At 40.7% G+C, this 26226-nt stretch overlaps 1 protein-coding gene across 4 annotated transcripts in view; it reads right to left on the bottom strand.

Annotated features, from left to right (window-relative positions):
• KCNS3 (potassium voltage-gated channel modifier subfamily S member 3) overlaps positions 1-25795 on the bottom strand; it is a 37197-nt gene extending 11402 nt beyond the window's left edge. Inside the window, exons 1-3 of one of the 4 annotated variants that reach the window (XM_039369323.1) lie at positions 25662-25795; positions 14116-14278; positions 11400-12922 (exon numbers count right to left, since the gene is read on the bottom strand). In XM_039369323.1, coding sequence (XP_039225257.1) covers positions 11400-12873 — 1474 coding nt within the window. In that variant the 5' untranslated portion in view covers positions 12874-12922; positions 14116-14278; positions 25662-25795. Of the gene's footprint in view, positions 1-11385; positions 12923-14115; positions 14279-24025; positions 24082-24637; positions 24755-25661 lie in introns of those variants that run through there. The other 3 variants (XM_039369325.1, XM_039369326.1, XM_039369327.1) reach the window with 3 other exon arrangements.
• Positions 25796-26226: the final 431 nt, after the last annotated feature.

Here is a 26226-nt window from a genome sequence, read left to right as displayed (position 1 = left end):
AACTTGTAACTTTGTAACCAAGAGGAGGGGAATTTAGTCTTGGGTTAATGTCATGGTTCTGGTAGATGAGACCAATTAAAAGAACTTCAAAGCAAGGAATTCTTCTTCAAAGAACGTTTTTGTTTGACTACAAAGTAACGGCACATACAAAGGTGAACCCAAGACTAAATTCCCCTCCCCTTGGTTACAAAGTTACAAGTTGGAATTCCCACCCCAATTAGATGTCATAAATCACATTCACCAATTAATAGAAAACGCGGGCACTCCTCCCAGCTCTCTAGCCCGCCAAAATGCTATCGGTAATGACCTTGGTTCCCATACATGAAATTGTTTTGGCTAACTCAAAACTACACCCCCTTCCTGCTTCTTTCTGAATACAGTATGTGGCAACCAAAAACAAAGTGAAAATGGCTTCAATTCAGATCGTTGCAGTGTTGACATTGGTGGGAAGAAAAATCACCCACAACTGAAGATGGTTAAACCACTAATCTGGGTGCAGACTGAACGTATGCCTGACATTTTTTTCTTCTTTTTATGACCCTTGCAATCCTTTGCTTTGGTATGGGGTCAGGACAACCATGTGGAGCTGAGTGTTTATATATATACCTGACAATAATGCAAGTAAATCTCTGCAGCAAATCTAATCCAGGCCTGCACCATTTGTGGGCCATTAAGTGAAAATTCTCAAATGTGGAGGGAGCCAGCATATTTTATTTATGTATTTAGTTATATTTTGTGCTTCTAGACCAGTGGTGGCGATCCTATGGCACGGGTCCCAGAGGTAGCACTCGGAGTCCTCTCTGTGGGCACACGTGCTGTTGCCCCAGCCTTGCCTCCCTGTGACCCCCTCCTCACCAGCGGCCCCCCTGGAGGAGAGTCACCTCTGAGCATGGCCCAAGCGGAGCAGGCCAGCCAAGGACATGGCAGCCAGACAGAGTAGACAAGACTCTGCCTTCACGCCCCATCGTGCACAGTTGATGCTGCAGGGCGCAGGCAGAGGGCGTAGCCATGGCGCTGCTAGGCGATCTGCAGTGGGCCCTGGAGGCGGTGAGTGGCCCTACGGGCAGGCAGGGTGTGGGCAAAGAGGGGGCGGGACAGGGAGTGGAGCGGGGCGGGGCCAGTTTTTGGGCACTCGGTCTCTAAAAGGTTCACCATCACTGTTCTAGACTGTCTATCTCCCCCAAGGAGGAACTTTTGAAAACTTCATATTGTTAATTGTGTTTCACTTACTTAAAACTGCACAAGTAGGCCCAAACATTGAAATGCAGTACAATATTCATTTTGTAGGGTCACAAATCCTACAGTTCAAAAAACAGTCTCTTCAGAATGATATTTGACAAGGAAAGGGGGCATTTTCTTTCACTTGCATTTAACAGTTTCAAAGTTCCTTTTCTGGGATCACATGTGCCTATTCTGCTCGTAACAAACATTTTACATCTGAAATAACTATTAACTATTTTGAATGCACCATGCATTTTTCCAACGTGATCTGATCAGCCCTTCAACATTAGCAGACATTAACTCATGTACCAAAACTTTTCTAGGAAGTAATGACGACACAACAGCTATCCAATCAGAGTCTATTCAAAACAGTGGGCAATATGACACGCATTACCGAATAGATGCACAAACACACTTTAGTTGTCTAGAAAGAGGGAGAAAACCCAGAACCATGGCAACAATAAGTATTAGCCTTTGTTGTTATTGCTAATGTAGTATTATCATTATTTGAAGAGATTATCCTTTAAACCACGGGTGGGGAACTATGGCCCTTTTATCTGTGAACTTCAACTCCTAGAATTCCTGAACCAGCCAGGAATTCTGGGAGTTGAAGTTCACAGATCATAAAAGGGCCATAGTTTCCCATCCCTGTGTTAAGCAATCCAATTGCCTGGGATTGGACCCAAAATAAAACAATCTGCTCCTGGAAGGTTGTTATTTCCTATCTCCTACGAAGGACATCATGGCCATCTGCTAACCAGAGAAGAGACAAAGGAGCTTGCTTTCCAGCTAGACACTGCATTAGCCTTAGGGATACAGCAGTAATAAGTAACTTGGGGCCTGCCTGATATTGCTAATCAGCAGCCCTAAGCCATCATGAACAATGTTAACAGGTCCTGGAAGTTGTGATTGAGCAACATCACAAAAGGTCACAGGTACTTCACTCCTAGAGTTGAAAACAAGGAGGTTTGCTTTTCTTCAGCTCTATAGATTAGGAAAGGCTTTTAAAATGGATGAATGGATGATAGATGGATAGATAGACAGACAGATAGACAGACAGATACAAGGCTTTTTTTGTCATAGAACACCCAAAATGGAGTCCCGGCACCTTTTTTGGATGGAACCTTGTAGGGTAGGCAAGGCGGGTTGTATGACGTGTATGAGTTCCGGCACTTTTTTTTTTTTAACAAAAAAAGCACTGAATAGGTAGGTAGGTAGGTAGGTAGGTAGGTAGGTAGGTAGGTAGATAGATAGATAGATAGAATGTACACACAGATTGTATGTGTGCAAATATAATTGCCATCTTCTTTCAACCAGTGAGGATAAAACTGATAAATCTTTTAAAGAAAAAAAGGGCACAATTAAGCATAGCTTTATTCATTGCTTTCCTCTAAATTTAGAAACTGCACCACTGTGTGCAGTGATTTTTAATCCTTGTTTTCAACATTTCAAGCCATTCAGAAGCCCATCAGTGATTATCTTCTATCTCCTGAAAACACTTTGACTGCCATTTAATAGGCATTTATCTTAGTATAATTTCAGAATGAATAAGGCCATCAATGCTAAGCATGGAGGGCAGATTAAAAAAAAAAAAGTTCCAGTGATATATATAGAGGATAACACAAGACACAGGGGGCGGAGCACTTGTAATCTGTGGCTATGGGAATGAAAACAGTGGCACTTTAGAAGCAGCTGGACCTCCACTAATGTAAAGGCTGTCCTACTGTGGGGACATTGTGCTAACCTTGTGCTTCCTGCACCATTTCTATAATGCAGAATGGCACAGTTCAAATCCTTATAAGAAGCCCATCAATTCTATTTCAGGAGCAGAAAGCAACAATTCGAGAGCAGCCAGCAAAAAGGGCCTTAAAATCTAAGTAGGGATTTGATAGTGGTGATGTTCTGTCTAGAACAAAATGTCTGGGTGTTAGTCATCCTAGTGTCGGGTTTCATCACATTCTTCATAGAATTTAGGGCTAGGTGAAGATACTGCATAAGGTATCAAGTCCAGGAGCTGAAAGGGTTCCATAACCACAGAGCACCAGATCCATTAATTACAGTACATATACAACCTCACCACACCAAGGGAAATTTATCCCCAGTCTATATATAGAAGGCAACCACAAAGAATATGGAACTATGTAAGAGTCCAGGACAAATTCTATGCCAGAAATGGGGAAATGTTGGTAACTGGAGACTGCATTTGATAATCCCCTCCTGCCCTCTTGGGTTCTTGGCATCAAAATCTGCAACTTTACTTTTTAAAACTATAATAAACCATTTTAGCCTCTACATGAAAGGAAATTGGGTTTACCGATGGTGATCAAAGAGAACCCTTGAGCTGGGAAGCAGATATACTCGTAGGCTTCTGATCAGAGGTGCAAAAACATTCCGGTGTTCATGCCATTACTAAAATCTGCTATACAGTTGTCTACTCAGAGAGCCAATCTAGTATACCAGTTAACGATACTGACTCTTGTAGCCTTCTGGAGAAGTTACAACCTGGCTTTTCCAGACAATCTTTGGTGATTAGGCTGGAGTAAATTTGTGCTGATATTGTTTGTTTTGTTTCCAGATTTTTTTAAAAAAATTCTACTATGTTTTGTATTGTGCTTGGTTGTATACACAACTTAGAACCTCTGAAGCAAGAAAGCAATAGATATGTATGTGAGTGTGCCTGTCTGTGTGTGTAGGGGGGGGGGGGGGCAGAGGAAAGAGAAAAAATGTATAGCAACATTTACCGCACATAACAAAAACTTACTTTCCTGACATTTAGTTTCAAAGAGAAATGTCTACGGTCTTCCTACTTTCAAATTACAGATAGCAGTATCTTAAAAACAACAACTAGCAGAACAGAAATAATTGCAGGCAGGCACCAATTCTGTCATAATTTACTCATAAGTAGTTTCTTCCTAATGTGTTATGAGATAAATGTGGCTCTGTTCAATGAGTGAGTTAACGTGAGCTGAAAAGATAAATAACTTTTACTAGAGTATCCAAATTCCCAAAACAATTACTTATCACTGGCTAAAAATGGTGAAAAATGTATTCTTGGATATTTCCAGTGCGGTATCATCTCCCACTCTCTCAAAACCTTGTGCTTATATTGCAGTCTTAAAACCCTGAATAAATAAAGCCCCAATGTGGTGGACCTCCAGAGAGATGAAGATATTTCAAATGCTATGCAGTACTCAACAAGTACATTCATGAAAAGAAAAAGAGAGAGACTTTTTAAGGTAAACCTGAAATAGGGATGTACTGTGCTTTGAATTTGAAGTCAAAAAGAAGCTCTAGTATAGGTTTGGATGTTCAGACGATGCTGTCAACAACTCTTTTAATCTTTTCCTGGGCTCACAGGAATCACACAAAACACAGAAAAATATACAGTTAGGTTCAGGAGGAGCCAACACAGTGCAACAGGGCACTATGGAACAGGCAGGGGTGCATTGTTGTTGTAGCATGATTTCCCAGGACAGCACAGCTATTAGGTTCAAACAAGACATACAAATGCCCCATAACAAGACAAGGAACTGTGAATAATAATTGATAATAACATCACAGTACAGGCTGAGTCTTCCAGAAAACCCCCCATGCTTTCCATGAAAATGCAAAAGTGGTTCACTATTTAGCAATGGATTAATTTATTAATAGGATTGAAGACATCTGAAGCCTTCCTATTAAAACAACTTTCTTTTATGGTAGTCACAGACTATAAAGTTGTAGAAGATGATCAGGCTGAGCCAGAGGAAGGGGGTCAAACACATCATCAGTCTCAAGTCCCTTTGCACCTATCCTGAATTCCTTATCTACCACCAATTTGCTTGGACCATTAGTAGTTCAGATTCTAGTAGACAGCGTACACTTGAAATAAATCTTTATACCCATTTGAACTGCCTGGATCCCCTGATTTCCCTGGTGCTTGACAGCAGTTATTCCAAACAATGTACCTACATATATGAAGAACAGTTTAAGCAATAATATTAACAAAGTGTAATAAAAATAGAAACAGATCTAAAATACAATAACACGTTGTTCTATTTAATCGTTTTCCCCAGCCTCTTTTGAAAAGACTATTCTCAGATTTATATGCTTCTACAACAAATATTACTGCAGGACACTTCTGATTTATTAATTCCACTGGATAAAATTACTTTTAATCCTAAAAGTTCAAAGACAACCTAAAGAGAAAGAGATCTTAGAAAAGTGAGCACAATGCAGGAAGTAGCTAACTTTTTAATGATTTTCATTTCATTGAGATTAAATGACTGATAATGCTAAGAAGCATACCCAATGGATCCTTTCACATCAGCCACAGGAATTTTTCTAAACCCAGTTAAGTTACGCAAATTGCAAAATGTGGTTACTTAGGCCTTTTAAAAAGAGAGCATCAAAGAACAAGAGGATCAAAAAATGAGATAATGTTTTTTTAAAAGCTATCAATTCTTTTGAAAAAAACTTTCTTCAGAGTTCTAGTAGATTTCAATCTTTTTCAACATCTCCTGCAAAAGCACAGCAGATTATGGATGAGTGCTGGGAATAAACACCCTGGGACTTTGTCGAAACGTCGCCAAGACAATTCCAATTTGACGCGGGAGAAAACCCGAATAACCAAAGACCTACATACAAACACCCGGGAAAACCTCAGAATATATACATATATATATTAGAAATAATGTTAAAGATAAAAGAATGACTCCTGGGTGTGTGCATGTTGATTGGGGAAAGATCAAATGCCCACTTGAATTACAGAGGTGGAGAGGTGGGAAAATGAAAGCGCATGTGGATGGGGGGAATGAAGACAAATTGGATGATTGTCTAATGATTGATACAGGTACAACGATTGGCCGGTTAGGACCTGTTACACAATCCAGGAGTCGAGCGCAGATGCTGGCCTGATTATAAATATCTCTCCCATTGATTCTTTTGCACTCTGATGATGTTGGCAGGAGCCAACGAAATCTAGGTCTGCTTTTTAAAAAAAACTTTTAAATGTTTTATATTTAAACTTTTAGCATTTTATAAAACTTTTAATGTTTTACTTCTTCCTGGTGCTCACGTTTTATTTCTCAACATATATATATATATATATATATATATATATATATATATATATATATATATATATATATATACATACATACATACATACATATATATACATATACATATATATATACACATATATACATACATACATACACACACACATACATACACACACACACACATATATTATATATATATATATATTTGTTTTCTGAGGTTTTCGCGGGTGTTTGTATGTAGGTCTTTGGTTATTCGGGTTTTCTCTCGTGTCAAATTGGAAGTGTCTTGGCAACGTTTCGACAAAGTCTCATTCGTCATCTTCAGGCTGGTGTTTTCGGCTTCGTGCTTCTAGGACTAACAATTAAGCCAAACAATAGCAATGCAGCTCACCATCTCACATCCCCATGCAACTCAGACTAACCTGAGCACAACAACCCCCCCCAAACAGAACACTCCCCCATCCAATCAGAGCACAGCCACCCCCCATCCAATCAGAGCACAGCCAACCCCCCCATCCAATCAGAGCACAGCCAAGCTCCTAACCAATCAGAACACACCTCAATCCAATCAGAACACAGCCAAGCTCTCATCCAATCAGTTCATACTACCCCCCACTGGCAGTTAAAAGGAAGAAACAGCTACGATCACACATTGCTCGTAGAAGCACAAAGCCGAAAACACCAGCCTGAAGATGACGAATGAGACTTCGTCGAAACGTCGCCAAGACACTTCCAATTTGACACGGGAGAAAACCCGAATAACCAAAGACATACATATATACATACATACATATATATATGCTCTTTCTGCTTTTGCTTGAAAGATCCACAGAAGGGATGTCGAACCTTAGCAACTTTAAGACATGTGGACTTCAACACCTAGAATTCCCCAGCCAGAATTCTGGGAGTTGAAGTCCACAAGTCTTAAAGTTGACAAGGTTGGACATCCCTGACTCAAACTTTAGACTACTAACTGAAAACCTGCTGCTACCAGAAGTCTTGTTAATCCTGTCTCAAAACCACCTTCACGTAGCCCAGGAAGGAGCAACCTGCTAGCAGCTACACACAATGGCCAGCCTCTCATGATGCAGGTGGACAGGATTTGAATTTGTGGATAAATTTTTGTAAAATTAATGAAGGAGACAGTTGAAAGAAGGGGAATTTTTTAAAGGAATATTTCCTTAAAATTATGACATATTTAACAGTGTTGTGCCTAGTGGTGAAAAGCTTCCAGAATTCAGCTAAAGATTTGACAACTTTAATGATTAATAATATGTGTGTATCACTGAATCCAGCACGTTCTCTCTGTTCTATAACCTGACTAGATAGAACATACATGAATCTTCAACAACAGAACTTATTATTCCACTTGTAGAAATTACCATTTTGAAAAGTGGACTATGCAATGAATATTAATTGCTCAGGTAATTTGAATTAAAAGAGGTCAGCAATCTAACATAACCAGCACTATTATGTAGAGCAGGGGTTCTCAACCTTGGCAACTTTAAGCCAGCAAAGCTTGGCTGAAGAATTCTGGGAGTTGAAGTCCACAAGTCTTAAAGTTGCCAAGGTTGAGAACCCCTGATGTAGAGTAATACATTTAGTATGCAGATAATATGGGATTCACTGAAGAAAATATGTCAAGTATGAATAAAAGCAAGAACCTAAATCAGTTATTCTCAACCTGCTGCCCTCCAGATATGCTGGGAGCTCAGTCAGCTCAGCCAAAAACTCTTTTGAGTTTCATGATAGAGTAGACATGAAATTTGGTAGAGGGTTTATGTTCTTTCAAATCCAGATGGTTCAGTTTTCTGTGCTCTGCCTGGGGGCCTTGGAGATGTACTTAGTGACATTATGATGTCATGAACAGGTGGAGTCAATATGTATGAATTATTTGTTTTACTGTTAGAAAGATTAAATGCTATTCTCCCCCCACCCTCCCCATTAAGATATAACAAGTTGCAAGTAGATATGCCTGGGAAATCCTAATCCAGGGGTCTTCAAACTTGGCCCTTTTATGACTTGTGGACTTCAACTCCCAGAATTCCTCAGCCAGACATGCTGGTTGAGGAATTCTGGAAGTTGAAGTCCACAAGTCATAAAAGGGCCAAGCTTGAAGACCCCTGTCCTAACTGGTTCAATGTTATCAAGGAAACGTTGTGGTTGAGTTGAAATTTAATCTTTACTGACCCCGGCAGTTCAACATTGTAACCTAGGAAGAAGGAAAGACTTATAGCAAAGTGATAAGGGACAATATCTATCTTAATTAGTAAAGGAACAACACTCAATCATGAAAAAAAAGATGGGGGAGACTTTCCCTATTTCAATTTCTATAAGGCATAAGGAAGATTGTTCTTTCTACTACAGTATGCAGCTGAAGAAGGTGATGTAATTCACCAACGTTGTCATTTTTTGCACAATCACAACTGGCAAAAGAGAAGGAGCTGCTATGCTATGTTAACTTTTGACCCCATATCAGTAGCCAATGTGTATTAACTTTAGTAATTTAGAATTCAAAAATACTGGACCAATGTATTAGAGATTGGGAGAGACCGTTTTGCAGTATAGAGAAATATAATCATAATATCCCTCTAACTTCTACAAAGTAATGTTTTCCTTTAACTCTGGTGACTTTATAAGAAAATGCATATGTATTTCACTGCAAGTCAGACAACATCTCACTTATTCTTGCACTTCCACAGTAGATTGTTGTTTTTTGCTTTTGTTTTAGTTTTGTGTGTTGGGATAATTTTTGCAAATACTAGAGCAAGAACGCTTACAGCTAGGTTAACAATACCTTGAGGTTTTCTAGTTGATAAAATGATAAATAATGTTACTTCTCTTTAACACTTACTGGCCCTTTCAAACACAGGCAGATTGAGATAGGAGATGAGCAGAAGACGAGTATTGCTGGGGACTGGTCACACACTCTGGCTGCCACAAATGCAGCACTGGGACCTGGTCATTCTGTTGCAGAAAGTGTATTGCAATAGGTTCTCTTGCTTTAAAACAAGGGTGTCAAACTGCTGGCCCACAGGCCAGTTGCATCATGCGGAGGCCGTGCTCCGGCAATGCGAAAAAAATTACGATACGTCACAACACATCACGTGACGAGTTCGACACCTGTGCTTTAAAAGCTTTTGCTTTCTATGTATGAGCTCATCGGGTAAAATGACATCTTACAAGGATTCCCCAAGACTTCAGACACTAGTTGGCTGATGTCAATCTATTAGAATGACAATGCCATAAACAATAAAGGCAGTACCACTCCTCCATTTGTAGCAGCTCCCAATGAATGCCTTCCATGTTATCAGTACAGAAAAAAATGGAACTAGCTTCTCCCTGAATCATCCTGGATCCAGTCACCATTACCAAAACAAAACACATAGGTTGAGAAGATACAACACTCCTCACAATGCAAGAGTACAATTTGACATCCAGGCTTATTCAGCTATTTGACAAAGTCCACTACACTAGAGAAAGAAGAGACATTGTGCTTTTCTGAAAAAGAATCATCACATTTATTGTACAGGAATGAATTCCCTCAAGTAGACCTGGATCCAAATTAGCAAGAGAAACAACTGGGGCTCAATAAAGAAGAAAAGGAGGTCAACCTCAAAACCTTTGCAGCCTCCTGTCCTCTCCCCAGGTTTGTTGCCATGTATGGGTCAGGCTTGGGCAGCAATTCTACGGGGATAGGCACTGGAAACCTCAATAGGGTTGTCTGGATGCACTGCCTCTCCACTACCCATGTAATTGGCCCTACTGTACTGCAAATACAGCCATCACCACCTCATTCTTTTCTGGTCCTGGAACCACAGATGGCAACTTGTGGTGCCTGGTCAGTAGTAGGTACCTGGGGCCACCTAGAACCTGATAAGCAACTTTGCCTTTATGGGCTGGAGCAACTTGTGACGTACAGTAGTGACAACAGCAGCAGCTCTATTACTAGGAGGAAGTAGGAAGGATGCAAATGTGGAGCTCAGAACTAGGACAAACAATGGAATTAGTAATTATTGTGCACAAAGGTAAATACTGACTTCATGGAAACTCTTCCATGAGCTCCTTACTCTTCCTGAGCAAACAAATCGAAACCTCTTGGTTGCCAAGTATTATTCTATTCTCCCCAGTAGCCAAAGCAGAAGTAGCCGTGGTAGAACAGAGCCATGTGAACTGATCGGAAGGTGGGGTTTTAAAGTGGGTCAGTGAGAGTCCTGAAATTCACCTCATGTTATACAGTTCTGGTCTGCTGATTCAAAGGATGCTACGTGGTTTATTCTCAGTAACCATGAGAAATTGATCTGGATTGTACAGATTAGCAAGCAAACTATGGCTTTGAGGATCCTTATAGCTATCTTAGGTTAAAAAAAAGTCTCAAGGTCAGTGAACTGACAAGCTGACACTCCCATTGTTACCACAATCTGATTCACAAGGTTGAGAAAGCAGATTCAAGCAGCATAATAGAAGTCCAAGTGGCTGCCTAGGAGACATAATGTATCAATCTCTTATGACCAGGCATGCAGGTTTGATGCCTACACATCGCAAGATGAATATGAAGCTATACATTGCATTTTATAAATGGGAAGCAGAAACTTATCTCTTCGCTTGGGGTTGTTGATTAACACTTGAGGCTTTTGTAAGTTTAAGGAATCCTAACAAAGGTATGGCTGAGAAATGAAGCCCCTTTCTGGAATACGGGTTACTGTGCTAGCAGGTACCCATGATTGACATTAAGAGCATCTGTCACCCTCATTAATAGGTTTTCATCTGAACTTATATTTCCAAGAATATCTGCATATAAGAATTCCATTTCACTAGGGCACATTTCCTTGTTGCCCACAATTCTCCCTTTCTCTGGAGACATCAATCCAAACCATACTTTAATAAATGTAAGTCCAGAAACAAACATTCAATGCCTTTTTCCTATGTCATGTAAAAGCTAAACCACCATTTGTCTATCCTTAAGCCTCATCTAAACAGTAAAGAATGTGCGACATCTTCAGAGCAAAAAAAATGCCCTAATATGGCAGAGAATTAAATACCCTGAGAATTAGGTGGCCTGTATAAAAGCTGTGCTGATATTAGAAGGAAACAGTAAAGAAATAGAGAGAGATTCAACTCATTTTCCTGTACCATTCTGCAAAGATGTTGCGTTATAAACATCATCAAGATCTTGAATACTGGAAGCATCTGTTGAATCTTGATCGCTGGCTACAATTCCTACTGAAGAAAGGCTAGAAATAAAGGAGTGCATCCTTTTTGCATAAATATCCCTAATGTTAAAATACGGGAGATCGTTTGTCTTTTCCTTGGGAGTGTCATTGCACTGATCGGTGTCGATGTCCTTCTGCTTTTGATAGTATTTTGAAAACTTGTTGAAAATGATAGTGATAGGAAGAGCTACCACTAATATTCCACAGATAATGCAACTTGTGCCGATAATCTTTCCTCCGAGGGTAACTGGGAAGGTGTCCCCATAGCCGACGGTGGTCATGCTGATTGTGGCCCACCACCAGCAAATAGGGATATTATTCAGCTCTGAACTGTCATTGTCTTTTTCCACTGAGTAGACCAGAACGGAAAAAATAGAAATCCCAACAGCCAAAAACAAAAGCAAAAGTCCAACTTCATGGTAGCTATGCCTTAAGGTCGCACCCAAGGACCGCAATCCAACAGAATGCCTCGCTAGTTTCAATATGCGGAATATCCTCATTAGGCGTAGAATTTGAACCACTTTCCCCATGTTTTCAATATCTTCACTTTCTTCGTCTTTGGTGTCGACGGCCAGAGTGGCATAAAATGGAAGAATAGATACAAAGTCAATGATATTCAGTGGGTTCTTCCAGAACTTCTTCTGGCTTGGGGCAGCAGCCAACCTGATCATAAGCTCAGAGGTGAACCAGACGATGCATATGAGCTCCACAACTTCCAGAATCGGGTTTTCAACCTCTTTGTCCCTGACACCCACCTTCTGGTACTCTGGCATGCTGTGAATGCACATGGTCACAATAGATGCTAGGACCACGCTTAGGGAAGACACAGCAATCAGTTTGGCGGATAAGCAGTACGCAGGGTTCTCCATTCTGATCCATATATTCTTGCGCAACTCTCCAAACCACTGTTTATCAAATTTCTCAAGCTCCTTCTCAAATATGGAAGACGTCTCATCATCGGAAGAATCTAGGCTCCCCCCTGGGCTTTTTTGATCCCATTCTTTATCGGGACATTCTTCTTTTCTTTCTTGGTAGCGACTACTGCAACAAGCATCAAGGAAGAGTTCATTGATCCCCCAGTACTCTATTTCCTGGCAAAAGGAGAAGACGCAGAGTTCTTCCATAATGTGGAGTTTACCTGTGTAATAAAAATTCAACACGTATCTGAACAAAGAAGGGTTCCTATCAAAGTAATATTCCTTGTCTGCCACACTGTAATCATCACAGAGTTCCAGAATAGCCTCTTCTGAGTGGCACCTGAGTAGCTTCCCAAGCCTCGTATGAGGAAACTTGAGCAATGTACTTTGACCAATGGACTGTTTAAAACCACCAACATTCAAATTGACAAGCTCCTCATCTTGTCCTGGTCTGTGGAAGAATTCACCATACACCATTTTGACCTCTGTGAGCTCTGCTTGCAAGGCACATAATATTACACTGCACCTAAAAAGGCAACACAAAACACAGGTAGGTGATCCAATCTAGCCTGGTGTTCATTGCAACTAAGTCTATTTAAAAAGAAAGGGGGGGGGGATATGAAAAGTCCTAGATGTTTTCAATGAAGTGCTGTTAAATTACTTAAAAGACAGTTAATTAGATCAGAAGCAGCAGGTTTGTATACAATAAAGATTTGCTTTACACTCTCTCAGTTCTTCCATCAACTCAACTATCTAAAATACAAAATAGTGATTTTACTGCTCTCACAGTTGCATCATTTTAATTAATATTATTCTTTCAGATAATTTTTTTAAAAGTCTTTTCCAGGCAAACTTATTTTTCCTTTTCTCGCTAGGAAAAAAAAAATTCAATCCAGAATGCATTTTGATTCCTGATCTGTTTCTGTTCTAATTCTGACAAAGAGCCACTTCAGTTGAAAAAGCGGATCTGAAATTTGGAAGACTCCCAGTTATTGCTGGATTGACAGGCGGGTGCCGTGGCCAGGGTATCTGAAGCAGGAGATCTTGACAACTCACACTCACCACAACTAGAATGGATTACTGCAACACGTTCTGTGTGGGGTTATTTGGAAATCCATCTAGAAACTGCTATTGTGTCCAGTGCAGAGACCCATGTGGTGGATGAGAACCATATATTGCTTGTGTTGGGGTCACTGTATTAGTTTCAAGTAGGATTTCAGGGACAATCCAAAAGGCTGAAATTAACTTTAACAGCTAGATGGCTTGGCTCTCGGGTATCTTCAGGACTGCCTCCTACACATGGAACTGGTTTGTCCCACATGAACATGCTTAGGATTTGGGTTTCAAAGAAAAATATATATATATATATATAGCTCAGGGTTGAACTGCGGAGTCCTAGGTGCTCTCTGAGCTTGGTTGTTTGCTTGCAGATGTTTCATTACCCAATTAGGTAACACTCATGCATATGTCGTATAAATAATAGGTGCGATTTTATAATCTGCAAAGGCTTGTTTTTAGCATCCACGTGTCTTTGTTATCTGCTTTTGATATTAATCTGATATGTGATGATATCTCGTCTAATATCTATAAAACAATACACATTCTTCAGGAGAGTACTTAATATTGACATTTTAATTCAGCTATTTAATTAATTAAATAACTGATTCTCTTTTTTTCCCCCGCTCTTTGTTTTCTGATCATCCTGATTTTGCTACTTACCAGGAAAGATAAAAAGTCTCTTCTTAAGGCATTTGCCAGTTCTAGGAGCATTTCCTACTGAAGCAGATTGCATCTACAAGCACTCATGTGCTGCAACCAAACCAGAACTGAAATGACTTTCAAGCTGCCAACTTCTGCACCATTCAAAAACATTCAAAGATACCTGAGGGCAAGAACAAACAAACACGTAATGATTATTTTATTACCAGCATAGCTTTTGAAACAAGTGGTGATGAAAACAATGTTGGTAAGAAAAAAGAGAGATAAGAAATGTGGTTACAAAAGATTTATGTTTAGAGGTTTCATGACCTCTTAACTGATCCATGGTTTCCATTGGGGCCATTAACTGCTGAGCTGCTCCCAAAACGCAATGCCACATGAGGACAAGCTGAAATTACTTAAGATTATCAATCTTGAGACCCAGCACCAAATCAGACAGGAATGTCACAGCACAACAGGGAGGATAGTACAGCAATAACAAACCGAAATAATCCCTAAATCCAAGTTCAATCACAGGTTCTCACATTTCTGTATCCTCAATGCAGATCCTCTGGAAGCTGTGATTTGATGGTTGAGGTTTTGGGGTCAAAAAGGAGCAAGTCAGACATGTATCAGTGTTTTGCTTCTATGATATTTCCGGGTTTCCTCATGCAATCTGTGGTTCTACTAGCTGACTCAGACTTCCATATGCTCTTTCTCTGCCAAGCATAATTCTCACCTACGGACTAGAAAACCTTTTAAGTTGTATCTTTAAAATTATTTTATTCATTTACAGGTCAGTTTTATATACTGCTATATTTTAATAAAAATATGATCTCTCTGGACATTTTTTTAACAAACAGCTAGCATTATAAAGATTTTATGGCTTAGGCACAAAACACTAAGTCACTGAAAGTTAACTATTGTGGTGTTTGTGTGTGTATACACAAACACACGTACACATCCCCCATATATATATATATACAGATGCTATTAGCTTTTACAGGAGTCACATTTCCTACAGCCACATCTAGATCTAACTCAGTGGTTCTCAACCTTTCTAATGCCGCAACCCCATAATACAGTTCCCCATGTTGTGGTGACCCCCAACCACTTATACACCACCGGGTGCCAGGGGCGTGGCCAAAGAAAAGGGGGGAAAATGGCGGACAGCCTTGTTTGGCGACCCCCGTGAAATGATTGTTTGACCCCAAATGGGGTCCCGACCCACAGGTTGAGAACCACTGGTCTAACTTACTGTACCTTCAAAATATCAGGATAATCACTGCTATTAAGTGTTGTTTAGAAAATTTACATTCTGCTCAATCTCTCATTGGCTTTGGAAGACTTACTATCACTAAAAATGTCTACGACAATAACATTAACAGCTTAAAAGACACAAAAACTTAGAGTAAAAGAGGAACATTAAAAGTTCTGGGTAAATATGTTTAAAGTTCCTTTCTAAACTTTAACAATGATGGGAGTTCAATTTCAGTAGCAGCTTGTTCTTAATTTTATTACTCAGCAATTCTAATATATTATGACATAAATGACACACAAATAAAATACCAATAGCAGTTGATGCTACAACCCAGGTCCCTCCACAAAAATATGAATGTTGATAGTCGTCATAAATTCTGAGTGTTGGCAGGAGCCATTGAGGTTATTAAATCCCATTTTCTACTCAATGCAGTCATTCAGATGAAAGTACTTGTGATATATGACTATTTAAGGTCTGCTTGGTCATGTCCAGCCAACGCTATTTTTCTGACTAACTGATTTTCCCTTCCAAATGGTGTTACTGTTAGGAAAATGGTCTTGCCATTCAATGAAATTTGTTCTTCTTTTGACTTAAAGGAATATCATAGATGTTTGCCATCTTCGAGTTCCTTACAAAAGTAAAAAGGCTGGGGGGGGGATTAATAATTATTATTTTGTGTCTGTATGTTGGAGTGATAAGAGAACATTGACTTGTCAAAAACACTGTCATCTGAAATAGTAAAGGTGACATAAATGACCCTTCAAAAAAAGGTGCCAGGCTTTGAACTACCACATCAACAATGGACAATCCTGAACAAAATTTGTACCTCACATGGCGCCTGCCAGGACTCTGTATAAATGGGACATATTATCCTCCCCTCATGTGACTGCAGGGTCCCACATCAAACTGTAGATCACATTGTGACTGATTGTAAGCTGAGGGCAAATATCTGATATTTTTCAAATATAAATGATGCTTCACTTCAGTGGTTAGATGGCCTAGAGACTTGGTATTTAAACTTAGATCTTTTTAACATTTATATTTCATTGTGTTCTACTCCTCTAGATGAAATGTTAATATATATTACTAGTCCATGTATGATATGCCATATGCTAAATAAATAACCCTATAGAAATGTCTTATGCTATTTCCCAAATGATCCAAAGTGTCCTATTTTGATATTAAAAATAAAATCCTGATAAGTAGACATGGGTGTCTCGCTTAATGACTACTTACTCAATGACCAAGATTCAAGTTCCAACTGTGATCATATGCCAAGGGCTACCTATACTATAAAGAGATTAGTGAGCACCTACAGAGGAGGCCCTCTCTCAAAAAAAACCTAACATCACATTGTATGACTTTGGTATACTAAAAAAAAGTACTTCTTTTTTTTTTAAAAAAAAAAACAAAGGTTAATTAAGCAGTAAAAGAAAAATGTAGTAGAATAGCTTGTTTAAGACAGTTCACTGTATTTATATATGGATCATTAGCTTCATTTTGTTCAACCTCCAATAGTATAAGGTTGATTCCACAAAATATGAAATGTGAAAATTTGCAAGACATGCATCGGTCAGTTTAAAAAGGGAGCATTAGAATAATATACCACAAACAGATACTCATGATGATTCTTTGTATGAAGCTCATTCACCTAAAACATATCTATTGATTTAACTACAGCCTGGCTTTACTTGGATCAAGATAATCAACACAGCTTTAGGCACTCTGATCTAAATTTTGACAGTCCCAAAGGTGCGTTTTTCAGGAGCCAACTGGACTTTCTTGTTTTTCTTTGAAGACGTTTCTCTCCTCATCCAAGAAGTTTCTTCAGCTCTGACTGAATGGTGGGGAATGGAAGGCTCCCCTCTTATCCAGTAAGAGCTGAAGAAGCTTCTTGGATGAGAAGTGAAACGTCTTCCAAGAAAAACAAGAAAGTCCAGTTGCCTCCTCAAAAAGCACCTTTGGGACAACCATGTCTCCAGAGACATAAATCCTGACAGTTTAGATCACTTGGTTCAAACATAGTGTATCTAATTAGAAGGTGGTTATACTGTATACCAGTGATGGCGAACCTTTTAGAGACTGAGTGGCCAAAAACTGGCCCCGCCCCTGCTCCACCCCCTGCTCTGCCCCCACCCTGCCTGCCCACAGGGACACTCACCGCCTCCAGGGCCCACCGCAAATCGCCCAGGCAGCCCAGCAGCGCCATGGCAGCCACGCCCTTTGCCCGCACCCCGCAGCATCAACTGTGCACGATGGGGCGTGAGGGCAAAGTCTTGTCTACGCTGCCTGGCTGCCATGTCCTTGGCTGTGCTGCTCCGCGTGGGGCACGCTCGTGGGCAACTCTCCTCCAGGGGGGCTGCTGGTGAGGAGGGGGGCACGGGGGAAATAAGGCTGGGCAATGGCATGTGTGCCCACAGAGAGGGCTCCGAGTGCCGCCTCTGGCACGCCTGCCATAGGTTCGCCACCACTGTTATACACTAAACTCCTCTCCATCCTTTGCCTTGAAGACAGCCACTATGATCAAATGCAGTTCTTTGACTGGTTGGGAGATCTGCAATGTTCAGATCAGGTATTTCAGAAAAGTGCAAGCTAAGACTATTAAATAATAGAAAAGATTAAGCAGCTGGGACTACTTGTCCCAAAATCAATTTTGCATCTACTCTCAGCCACATGTGGAAATGTACATAGCAATAAATTCTAGCAAAAGACATTGCATCGGGATTGAAACACCATCCAGCATGGATGTCCAATCCTCTCATAATTCAACTGTATAGAACATGATCTAGTAGCTTGCACAAGTAATATGCCAACAAAGATGTAGGTAAACCAAGGACAACTCATTTGTCTTTTTTTAAAATAAAAAAGTGTAAAACTATGATTATGAAGAACAAAATATCACCAGATATTTTATGGTGTTTTGTGGTTTTATTTTTTATTTTTATAGTTTGAGGTTCTACTGTTGTTGTGAGCTACCCAGAGTTATGTTTTAAAATGGGCAGCCATCCAAATCTTTTAAATAAAATATGACTTGTCTATCATTTTTCATATAAAGCCCCCTTTAACCTCTTTCCACCATTCAATATGAACCTAATGTTTAACAGCTATAACTCTTTCTCAAGAATGATTCTAAAGTCACGAGTAACAATGCATCTCCTTCCCCAAATACTTCCATGGCAATAAAAATATTAAGTGAATTCTAACCAAATCAACAGCAATTTCGTCCAAGGAGACCTGCAATACAGTTTCACACCTATACTGGTGGCAAAGGAAGATTCTCCAGGTTGCAAAATATATTTAAAAAAAACCTAGCTGATTTCTAAGCAATATAAGAAAAAGACATACATTTAACTCCATCAAAGGAACTCTCAGTTATGGAGGATATTCTATCACCAACTGTGGCAGAATCTCCAGCTAGACTGGAAGGAGGTGTTAAGAAGGTACCAAGCTTAGAGACCTTGCATTGCAGAACACCATACAGGCCTTATCTCCCCCAGAATCCCTGAAGCCTTATCTGAACATTTCCAAGGGAATTAGTGAATTTGGTGAGATTCCTGTAACATAGGTCACTAACAATAAACCTTTTACTTGAGACTATTCACAAGAGGTGGCTCTTATTGCTAACGCATGACACCAACTCTAAGATGGCCATCTTCAGCTAAAGTACTAAATGGACCATTCAAGTTTAAATTGTCTAAATGGTTGAGTTAGCATTCTTCAAGAGGTTCTGCTCTACCTCCTGAAGACTATAGCCAAAGATTCTAAAAACACTAAGTTTTAATAACTTGGGAGGGTTCTAATGACTTGGGAGTTAGAATAAAAAGATTACAATATACTTGCTTAACCCATGTGGCACTTTTCTTACCTTCTCGAAACCTTTCTCTTCCCTCATCCCCACAATCCTGCAAGCTAACCCTAACCCCACCAACCTCTTTGCCTCACACCTGCCAGCAGGTTCTTTTTTCCTATTGTTTCAACCTCAGAACAACTCTACACCAGGTCTGTGTGTGAACGAGATGCATGTGTTCTAAATCTATGCATAAACAAGCATGCTGCAATCCATGCTTCGCTGTCCAGTTTGGACATAAGCAGTTCTGTGCACAGAACATTTTGCAAATACCTATTCCCTCCTTTAATCCCCATTTTCTCTGCCCCCATTCTGCATCTTCCTACTAGCTGTGATCCCAAAGCTATGTTACTTGTTCTCCCTTTCATCTTCTTACTTTAGCATTGTTCGGCTATTTAGACGATGGGTCAACATCTTTGCCATGCAGAAATTCTGGCAGGCCCCATCATCCCTATTTCTGTCAATCAACCAAATTCTGAAACTTCCAGAAGGCCAGACTTCGCAATTCCCATATGTGAGAACATTAGAGTGGAAGAATACAGTACTACTCTAACAAGCATTTACAAGTCACAATCACAAAGCATTTTAGAGGAAAAAAACAAAGCAAAAAGAAAGGTAGTTTGGGAAATTGTCTCACAAGTGCCACAGTGCCAAAATGAAACCTTGAGTAGACTGATTTCTTAAGTTTACCATTGGTTTAGAAGTATTCTTCCTCCAATTTAGAATTTTTTAATCTTTATTTTTACCCAAGAATAACAATTTATTCAGCCCGGTGAGCAAAACGTGCAAAATGTTTCCTTTGCAAATGTTGAGCATCATTGTTTTTCTTTTAAAAAGGAAGAAAAAACATTTTACTTTTACTTCAACCTGTTTTATTACTCTTTTACAAAATCAAACAGAGAACACTGAATGTTATTGCTTAAGAAATTTCCATCTTGTAGATCATATTTATAGCAATACAATAAGGAGATCATTTGTATAGGTTTAATCCTGCCGGGCTGGAGAAAACATTCTTGCAGCTGCAATTTGGCACAGACCATTTAAATTGCTGAAAAAACATATAGCAAAAGCAAACAAACCCATCTAGGGAGAAGCCTGAACGGTATCAATCCTTCTACAGATGCACTGCAGCCAAAGAGCAATTGAAAATACATGTAGCTTTGATAATAGTCCTTTCTAGTCTAGCTACTCAGTGATTTGATATTGGCTGATGGGTGATGTTATGCACACAGCTTCATTCAGCCTTTCTGACTCAGTGAAACCCAGACATTACAGGCTGGAGGAAGAGGGGCAATCCTTGGTAGGAGGAAGGCTTTGTCAGAGAAAAGGTAAAATGTCTAATGCAGCCCTGTTTTCACTTTGGAGTATTGCGAGGACTTGCAAAGCCATTACTGTATATCATCAGTCACGCAGCTAATCCTCCAGATCACTGCAGTGAGACTCTCTTTGAGCAAAGTGATTCAGCAAAAGCTGATTTGGAGCCAAAAGCTTTCACATGATTACACTTCCCAGGTGACATTGATTTGGCCATTATGATTTTTCACTGCTCTGGGAGATTGTATTAAATAATTAGGATTACCCTGAGGGCCAAATGCCAGTTATTCATTCAAACCCCCCCCCCCAATATTCCTCAACTGGGCCGTGCTGGCTTATGTTTCCAAATGTAATTGTGGGAATGTTTCCCTGTTAGAAAGTTGTGTGTCTCAGAGGGTCAATATAGGGCAAAAACTGACGTATCCTCTGTACTTTTGTCTCTCAAGAATAATTCAAATCAGATGTTCCCATCTTTTCTAAAGGTCACCTTCTATTTATAAGAGAAATCCTGGTTTTACAGTCCATTAGCATTCTTGTTATTACTACAGAGTTCAAATTGTTATACAGTGAAAAGTACAGTAAATAATACAATGTCAGAAGGGAATCCTTTAAACATCTCTGCCAGCTCATTCATTCACCACTTTTTTTCTTTCCCTTCTTCTCCTTTCAGTAAAATTGATTCTTGACACCAGATCATTATTGTTGTTTTTCTTTTTCTTTATAAAGATTATAATGAAACTGCATCATTATTACTAAGAAACCTGTGGAGCTGAATGAACTTAATCCCCACAAAGTATGTATACAGTAGGGCTATAGCATTATGTTACTTTTCATTTCATTTTAAGAAATAATTCCAGCCTAACATTATAGGCACTTTCTGGATATTGTTAAATCATTTACACATTTTGGGGGATGTTCAATATATGTTTTTTTTTAAAAATAGTAAGTGTATACTTAAAGTTGGATACATGTTGTATCCAAACATGTGCATGAAGCAAACCTAAGTATTCAATTGGAAGGGGCTGAGATTATTCTTGGCTTCTCACTGCTTCTACATACAATGAAATTATGCAACAAAAGAACTTGGCATTTATTTGGGGCCCACTTATCACTTGTACTCCCTAGACTCTAAAGCTGGGGTCTTCAAACTTGGCCCTTTTATGACTTGTGGACTTCAACTCCCAGAATTCCTCAGCCAGCGTGCCTGGTTGAGGAATCCTGGGAGTTGAAGTCCACAAGTCATAAAAGGGCCAACTTTGAAGACCCCTGCTCTAAAGAGAATACATTTAATTCTGCATACTCTGGAAGAGCCAATTAAACATTTATTTTCTGAAGTGAAGTATAAGTTTCTTAATTTCAATTGCAGTGTAAGTGAAAATGTTTTCACTTGCATTAAGGTACATTCACACATTTAAATAACAATGCTGCCCCATAAACCTGCATAAAACAACACCTCTACATTTCACTCTTTAAACTCGTCCAGTATTAGACAAGCTATGTATGACTGGATCCCGAGTCTTAAATTTACATGTAGTGCTCTAGAAGTAAACCCAAAGGTATACAACTGAAATTACTGAATTCCTTTGTAGTGAATAAAGGACTCTTAAGTTTGTTCTGGGGTGGGGGGAAGTAGAATAGAATCCCGGTTCAATGTATATCGAAAAATGCATTCTGTAGCCAAATGTAAACAATCTATTTCCTTTTTTTTTTTTTTTTTTTTACAAAGGTAAAAAGGAATGTCTTGTTGCAAAGTTTGGTCATTTCTGGATCCTTGGTCCAGAGTTTGGCAGGTTGCATAACTCTGCAGATGAGCTTGCAAAAATTTCTCAGCTTGTCATCACTGGTCACAAAGCAAGTTCAGCAAGACAGCCTGCAATAGGCATCTTATGCAGCTACCTGCAAAGTCAATTTTCTCTGACAAATTCTAAAACTTCAGGCACATGTTAAAAACTCACAAAAATTACTGCTGGCCATTTGGGAATTTCTAAAAGACCCAAACTTTGACTTTTAGCCTCATACTGGATAGTGAAACCAGTCCCAGATGCTGGGCAAAATTATAACTCAACATCTGTGAAGGAAGGGGGGGGCGTCCAGCTTGATCTTTCTTATCCAAAAGGAGCCAGTGTGTAGGAATGGGCAAGAGCCCAAACTGGGACCACAGTGTGATGAGAACAAATTTTATTTGTCCCTCCTGTGTTCTTTTCCCATAAAATGCCCTTTGACAATGTTTTTGGCTACAATATTGCTTCAGATTCCTCATGAATGCATGCACATCACAATTACTCTTTTTAAGAACTGACAAGGCACAACAATATACCACTACTGTAATAAGGCACATGGCCCTTAGAAATCCCCTCAAATTCTACTGCACTTGAATTCTACCAACAAAGCATATAAGTTGCAGTTTAATTATTCTGCTTTTAAATGGGCATTTAAAGCATCTGCAGCAATAAAACATAAGCCACCCAATTCCACCACAGAGGCACAGGTACATATCCATAGCAGTCATCAATCCAGCTCTTATCCCCTTTGTTCCTTCTCTTGCTGAAATGAATTTAAATATATTTCTGTACTCTTGTAATTAATGACTTTCCACTTTTGCTGACAAACTGGACTAAGATTCAGCACAGTGAGGCAGAAGAGTCAATATTTGCAGAAACAAGATACTGCAATTTCTCACTGATAGAAATATAAATTGTACAGCAAGCTCATCCCATAGTCTATAATTAATGCATCTGAATTTTCCACCTGCTTTGCTCCTTTGCTTTTGGAAATTTGCTCCCATACTTCTGTTTGTGTGAGACTTTGCCCATTGGCATGTTTATTGCTGATTAACTTTCCCCCCATCTTCTGGGAAGAACTATAAAAAAATCATTAAATGCTTCCAAACACACTTTTAAAATTCAAGTAAGATGTTCTAAACAGCAAACCAATTCTTGATTTGAAAAGGATATTCTGATTTCTAAGGTTCCAATACTGTACTATTATATCCAACAGGCTAAGGAGCAGTGCATGCTTGCAGTTGTAAACAATGCTTTAAAGGAAATCAATCTAAACTCGTATTAAAAATATATTTTGGAAAAACACGATAGATCTCCGCAGTGTGACTTCTTCTCTTAGAAATAACCTTTCAGGAGCTACAATAGCAGATGGAATCACCAGGCTCTTGCTGGAAATCCTAAACATTTCTCTCTACAAAGCTCAGTCAGAAGTAGGAACAGTCCAATATTACAGACGTTGCTGGCTAGAGCGGTTTCAAGTCAGAAGGTAAATATCTTGCAAGGAACAGGACCACCCCTGTTCAAAGTAAAAGAAACATTTTCTTAGATTGCCGCTCCCTACACATAGACGCGCGCGCACAAGCACACACACACACACACACACACACACACACACACACACACACACACACACACACAATTTCTTTATCGCCATTCTATCGTGCCTGTACGGCACTTGTCCATCTCAAACTGACACTCCTCCCCTCCGGCGCCGCCTTTTAATCTTACTTCAAGATACGAATAACTTAGCTAAAATTCAGCCTCGGGAACCGGCGAGTTTAGAGTACGCTACCATGCAGCCCGCGCCTTCTCTAGTAAGCCAACGCGCACTTGCGACGCAAGGGCGAAGTGCCAACCAAATCCAGGCCGTCAGAGCGGAGCTTTCGGATCTCAGTCGTAGTTGCTCCGTCCCGGCAGGGCTCCGCTTTCTAGCTAGTACGGTATAAACCGGGATGCCGCTTTTTTCCCCCTCCTCCGTCGATATAGATTCCGTTTTACGACAGGGTTAAAAAGGACGTCCCAACCGAGAAAAATCACACCCCAGTCTCTATCGCTCGCCGGTTGCCGGGAAAACTTGGAAGCACCAGAAGCTGCGAAGAAGGGCGCCGAGCTGCGGCGCACAGATAGAAGTTTCCTTTACTCCGGGACGATGGGAAAGAAGGGATGGGGGAAGTAGCGAAGGGGGGGGGGGAGAGGGACGATTGAAGCGGCGGTCTGAAACTTGGGCGCTATCGCCTGGGTTGGGCTTGCGGAAGCCCAGCAACGAGAGAACGGAGGGCTGGGGGGAGACCGAGCGCGCACCTCTCCGGCCGACGCTGGGGGAGAGAGGGTTGCAAATACCTGCAGAGCGCAACGGGATCGTGCAGAGAGCAGGAGGCTCAGTGGGCGCCGCAGCGGATTAGCCTAAACAAAACACGAGCGCCCAGAAGCTTTGAAAGACGTCCCGGTGCAGCACTGGAGGTGGGGGGGGGGGAGGAGCGCGAGGCAGGGAAAAGGGCCGGGCTTGAGGAACGCGGGGCCTCCTCCCTCCCGCCGTCGTGTGGCGTCTTCCCCCCCCCCCCAACGTCGTCCCTGCGGGAAGCGCACCCGAGCAGCTCCAGGAGCTCAGGTGAGAAGTGCCTTCCCGGGCGGTGTTTGCAACGCCACGGCGGGAGGTGAGCGCTCCTCCGCGAGCGGGCGGCTAACAAGTTTGCGGACCGGGAATGATGGGAGTTGAAGTCCAGCGCGTGGGACTTTGGTGGGAAGGCTCCTATATATATAAAATGGTGCATGGAAACTTGTTGGTGTTATGGTCTACCCCCCTCCCCGACTCCAATATTCAAGGAAAGGTGAAATAAAAGATGCAATAAAAGGCAGGATTGTGAACGATGCAAAAACGAATGCTGTGCTAGGGAATGCCCATTGGAAGCTCCCACCGTAGCTCAGTGGAAGAAGATAAGGTTGCATGTAGAATGGGTCAAAGTCCTCCCCAGCCATCTGCAAGTAGGGCTGAGAAAGGCTTTTCTCCAACCTGATGCAACAGTGCCCAACTTTGTAAATGGCTTTGGGTTAGGATACATTGGGAGGGACCCAGTGGCCTTTCCCATCATGTGGCACCTGTAGAAAAATGCTTTAAGGTACTGTGCTTAGTTTTGTTTGGAGAATAGGAATATGTGGACTTATGCCTCAGTATTTGTTTTTAACCATCAGATTAAAAATATTATTACTTAAAAATGTTCAGGTTGCCAAACGAATCAGATTGTACAATAGATGCCAATCAGCTTTTCCTGAAATCTGTTCCATTCTTCCTTAACTTGGCAGCCTCCCTCCGTGTGTTTCAACTTGTTCATCTCATTATCCTTATGCTGTGGAATTGGAAACTTACCCAACAGTTCTGGAGGGCACGAGGGCAGGAGAGCTGCTTTGTACAGCCAACACTGAAGTACATTGCCCAGCGGAGCTCCTTTCCCTTTTGCTTTAGAGCAGGTGTCCCCCAAACCCTCGGCTCGCGGAATGGGCCGCGCAAACGAGTGAAGCCCCATCCGCGCACGCGCGGGATGCAGGCAGCGCGCGAAAAAAGCCCCCCCCCCTCCCCGGTACCGGTCCGCGGAAAAACCGCTCTCCGCGGAAGCGGTTCCTGGCGCCCAAAAGGTTGAAGGCTGCTGCTTTAGAGCCAAAAGTCTTCAGAAAGACTATTCTGACTATTGCAATTTTTATGGTTGTTGTGCGGTGCTCCGGGTTCACAACAGCAAGATTGGGACTGAAGTCTATGCAGGTTAGAACACTCCCAAGTTTAAGAAGATGAAAATCTGGGATTCATTTTTCTATATTCTACAAAGTAGTGCGGAGTAGGGAGAAGCTGAAGTATTTGGATCCTAGATTACTTAGTGGATTTGCTAGTCTCTTATAAATAACGGAAGTTTCTGTTTCCCCCTATTTTCTTCTTATCT

This window comes from Crotalus tigris, unplaced genomic scaffold, assembly GCF_016545835.1.
Source record: "Crotalus tigris isolate CLP2741 ecotype Arizona unplaced genomic scaffold, ASM1654583v1 scf7180000021046.533783, whole genome shotgun sequence".
NCBI lineage: Eukaryota > Metazoa > Chordata > Lepidosauria > Squamata > Viperidae > Crotalus > Crotalus tigris.
The sequence above is the reverse complement of the archived record's forward strand: the minus strand, read 5'-3'. Positions and strand labels throughout refer to the sequence as shown.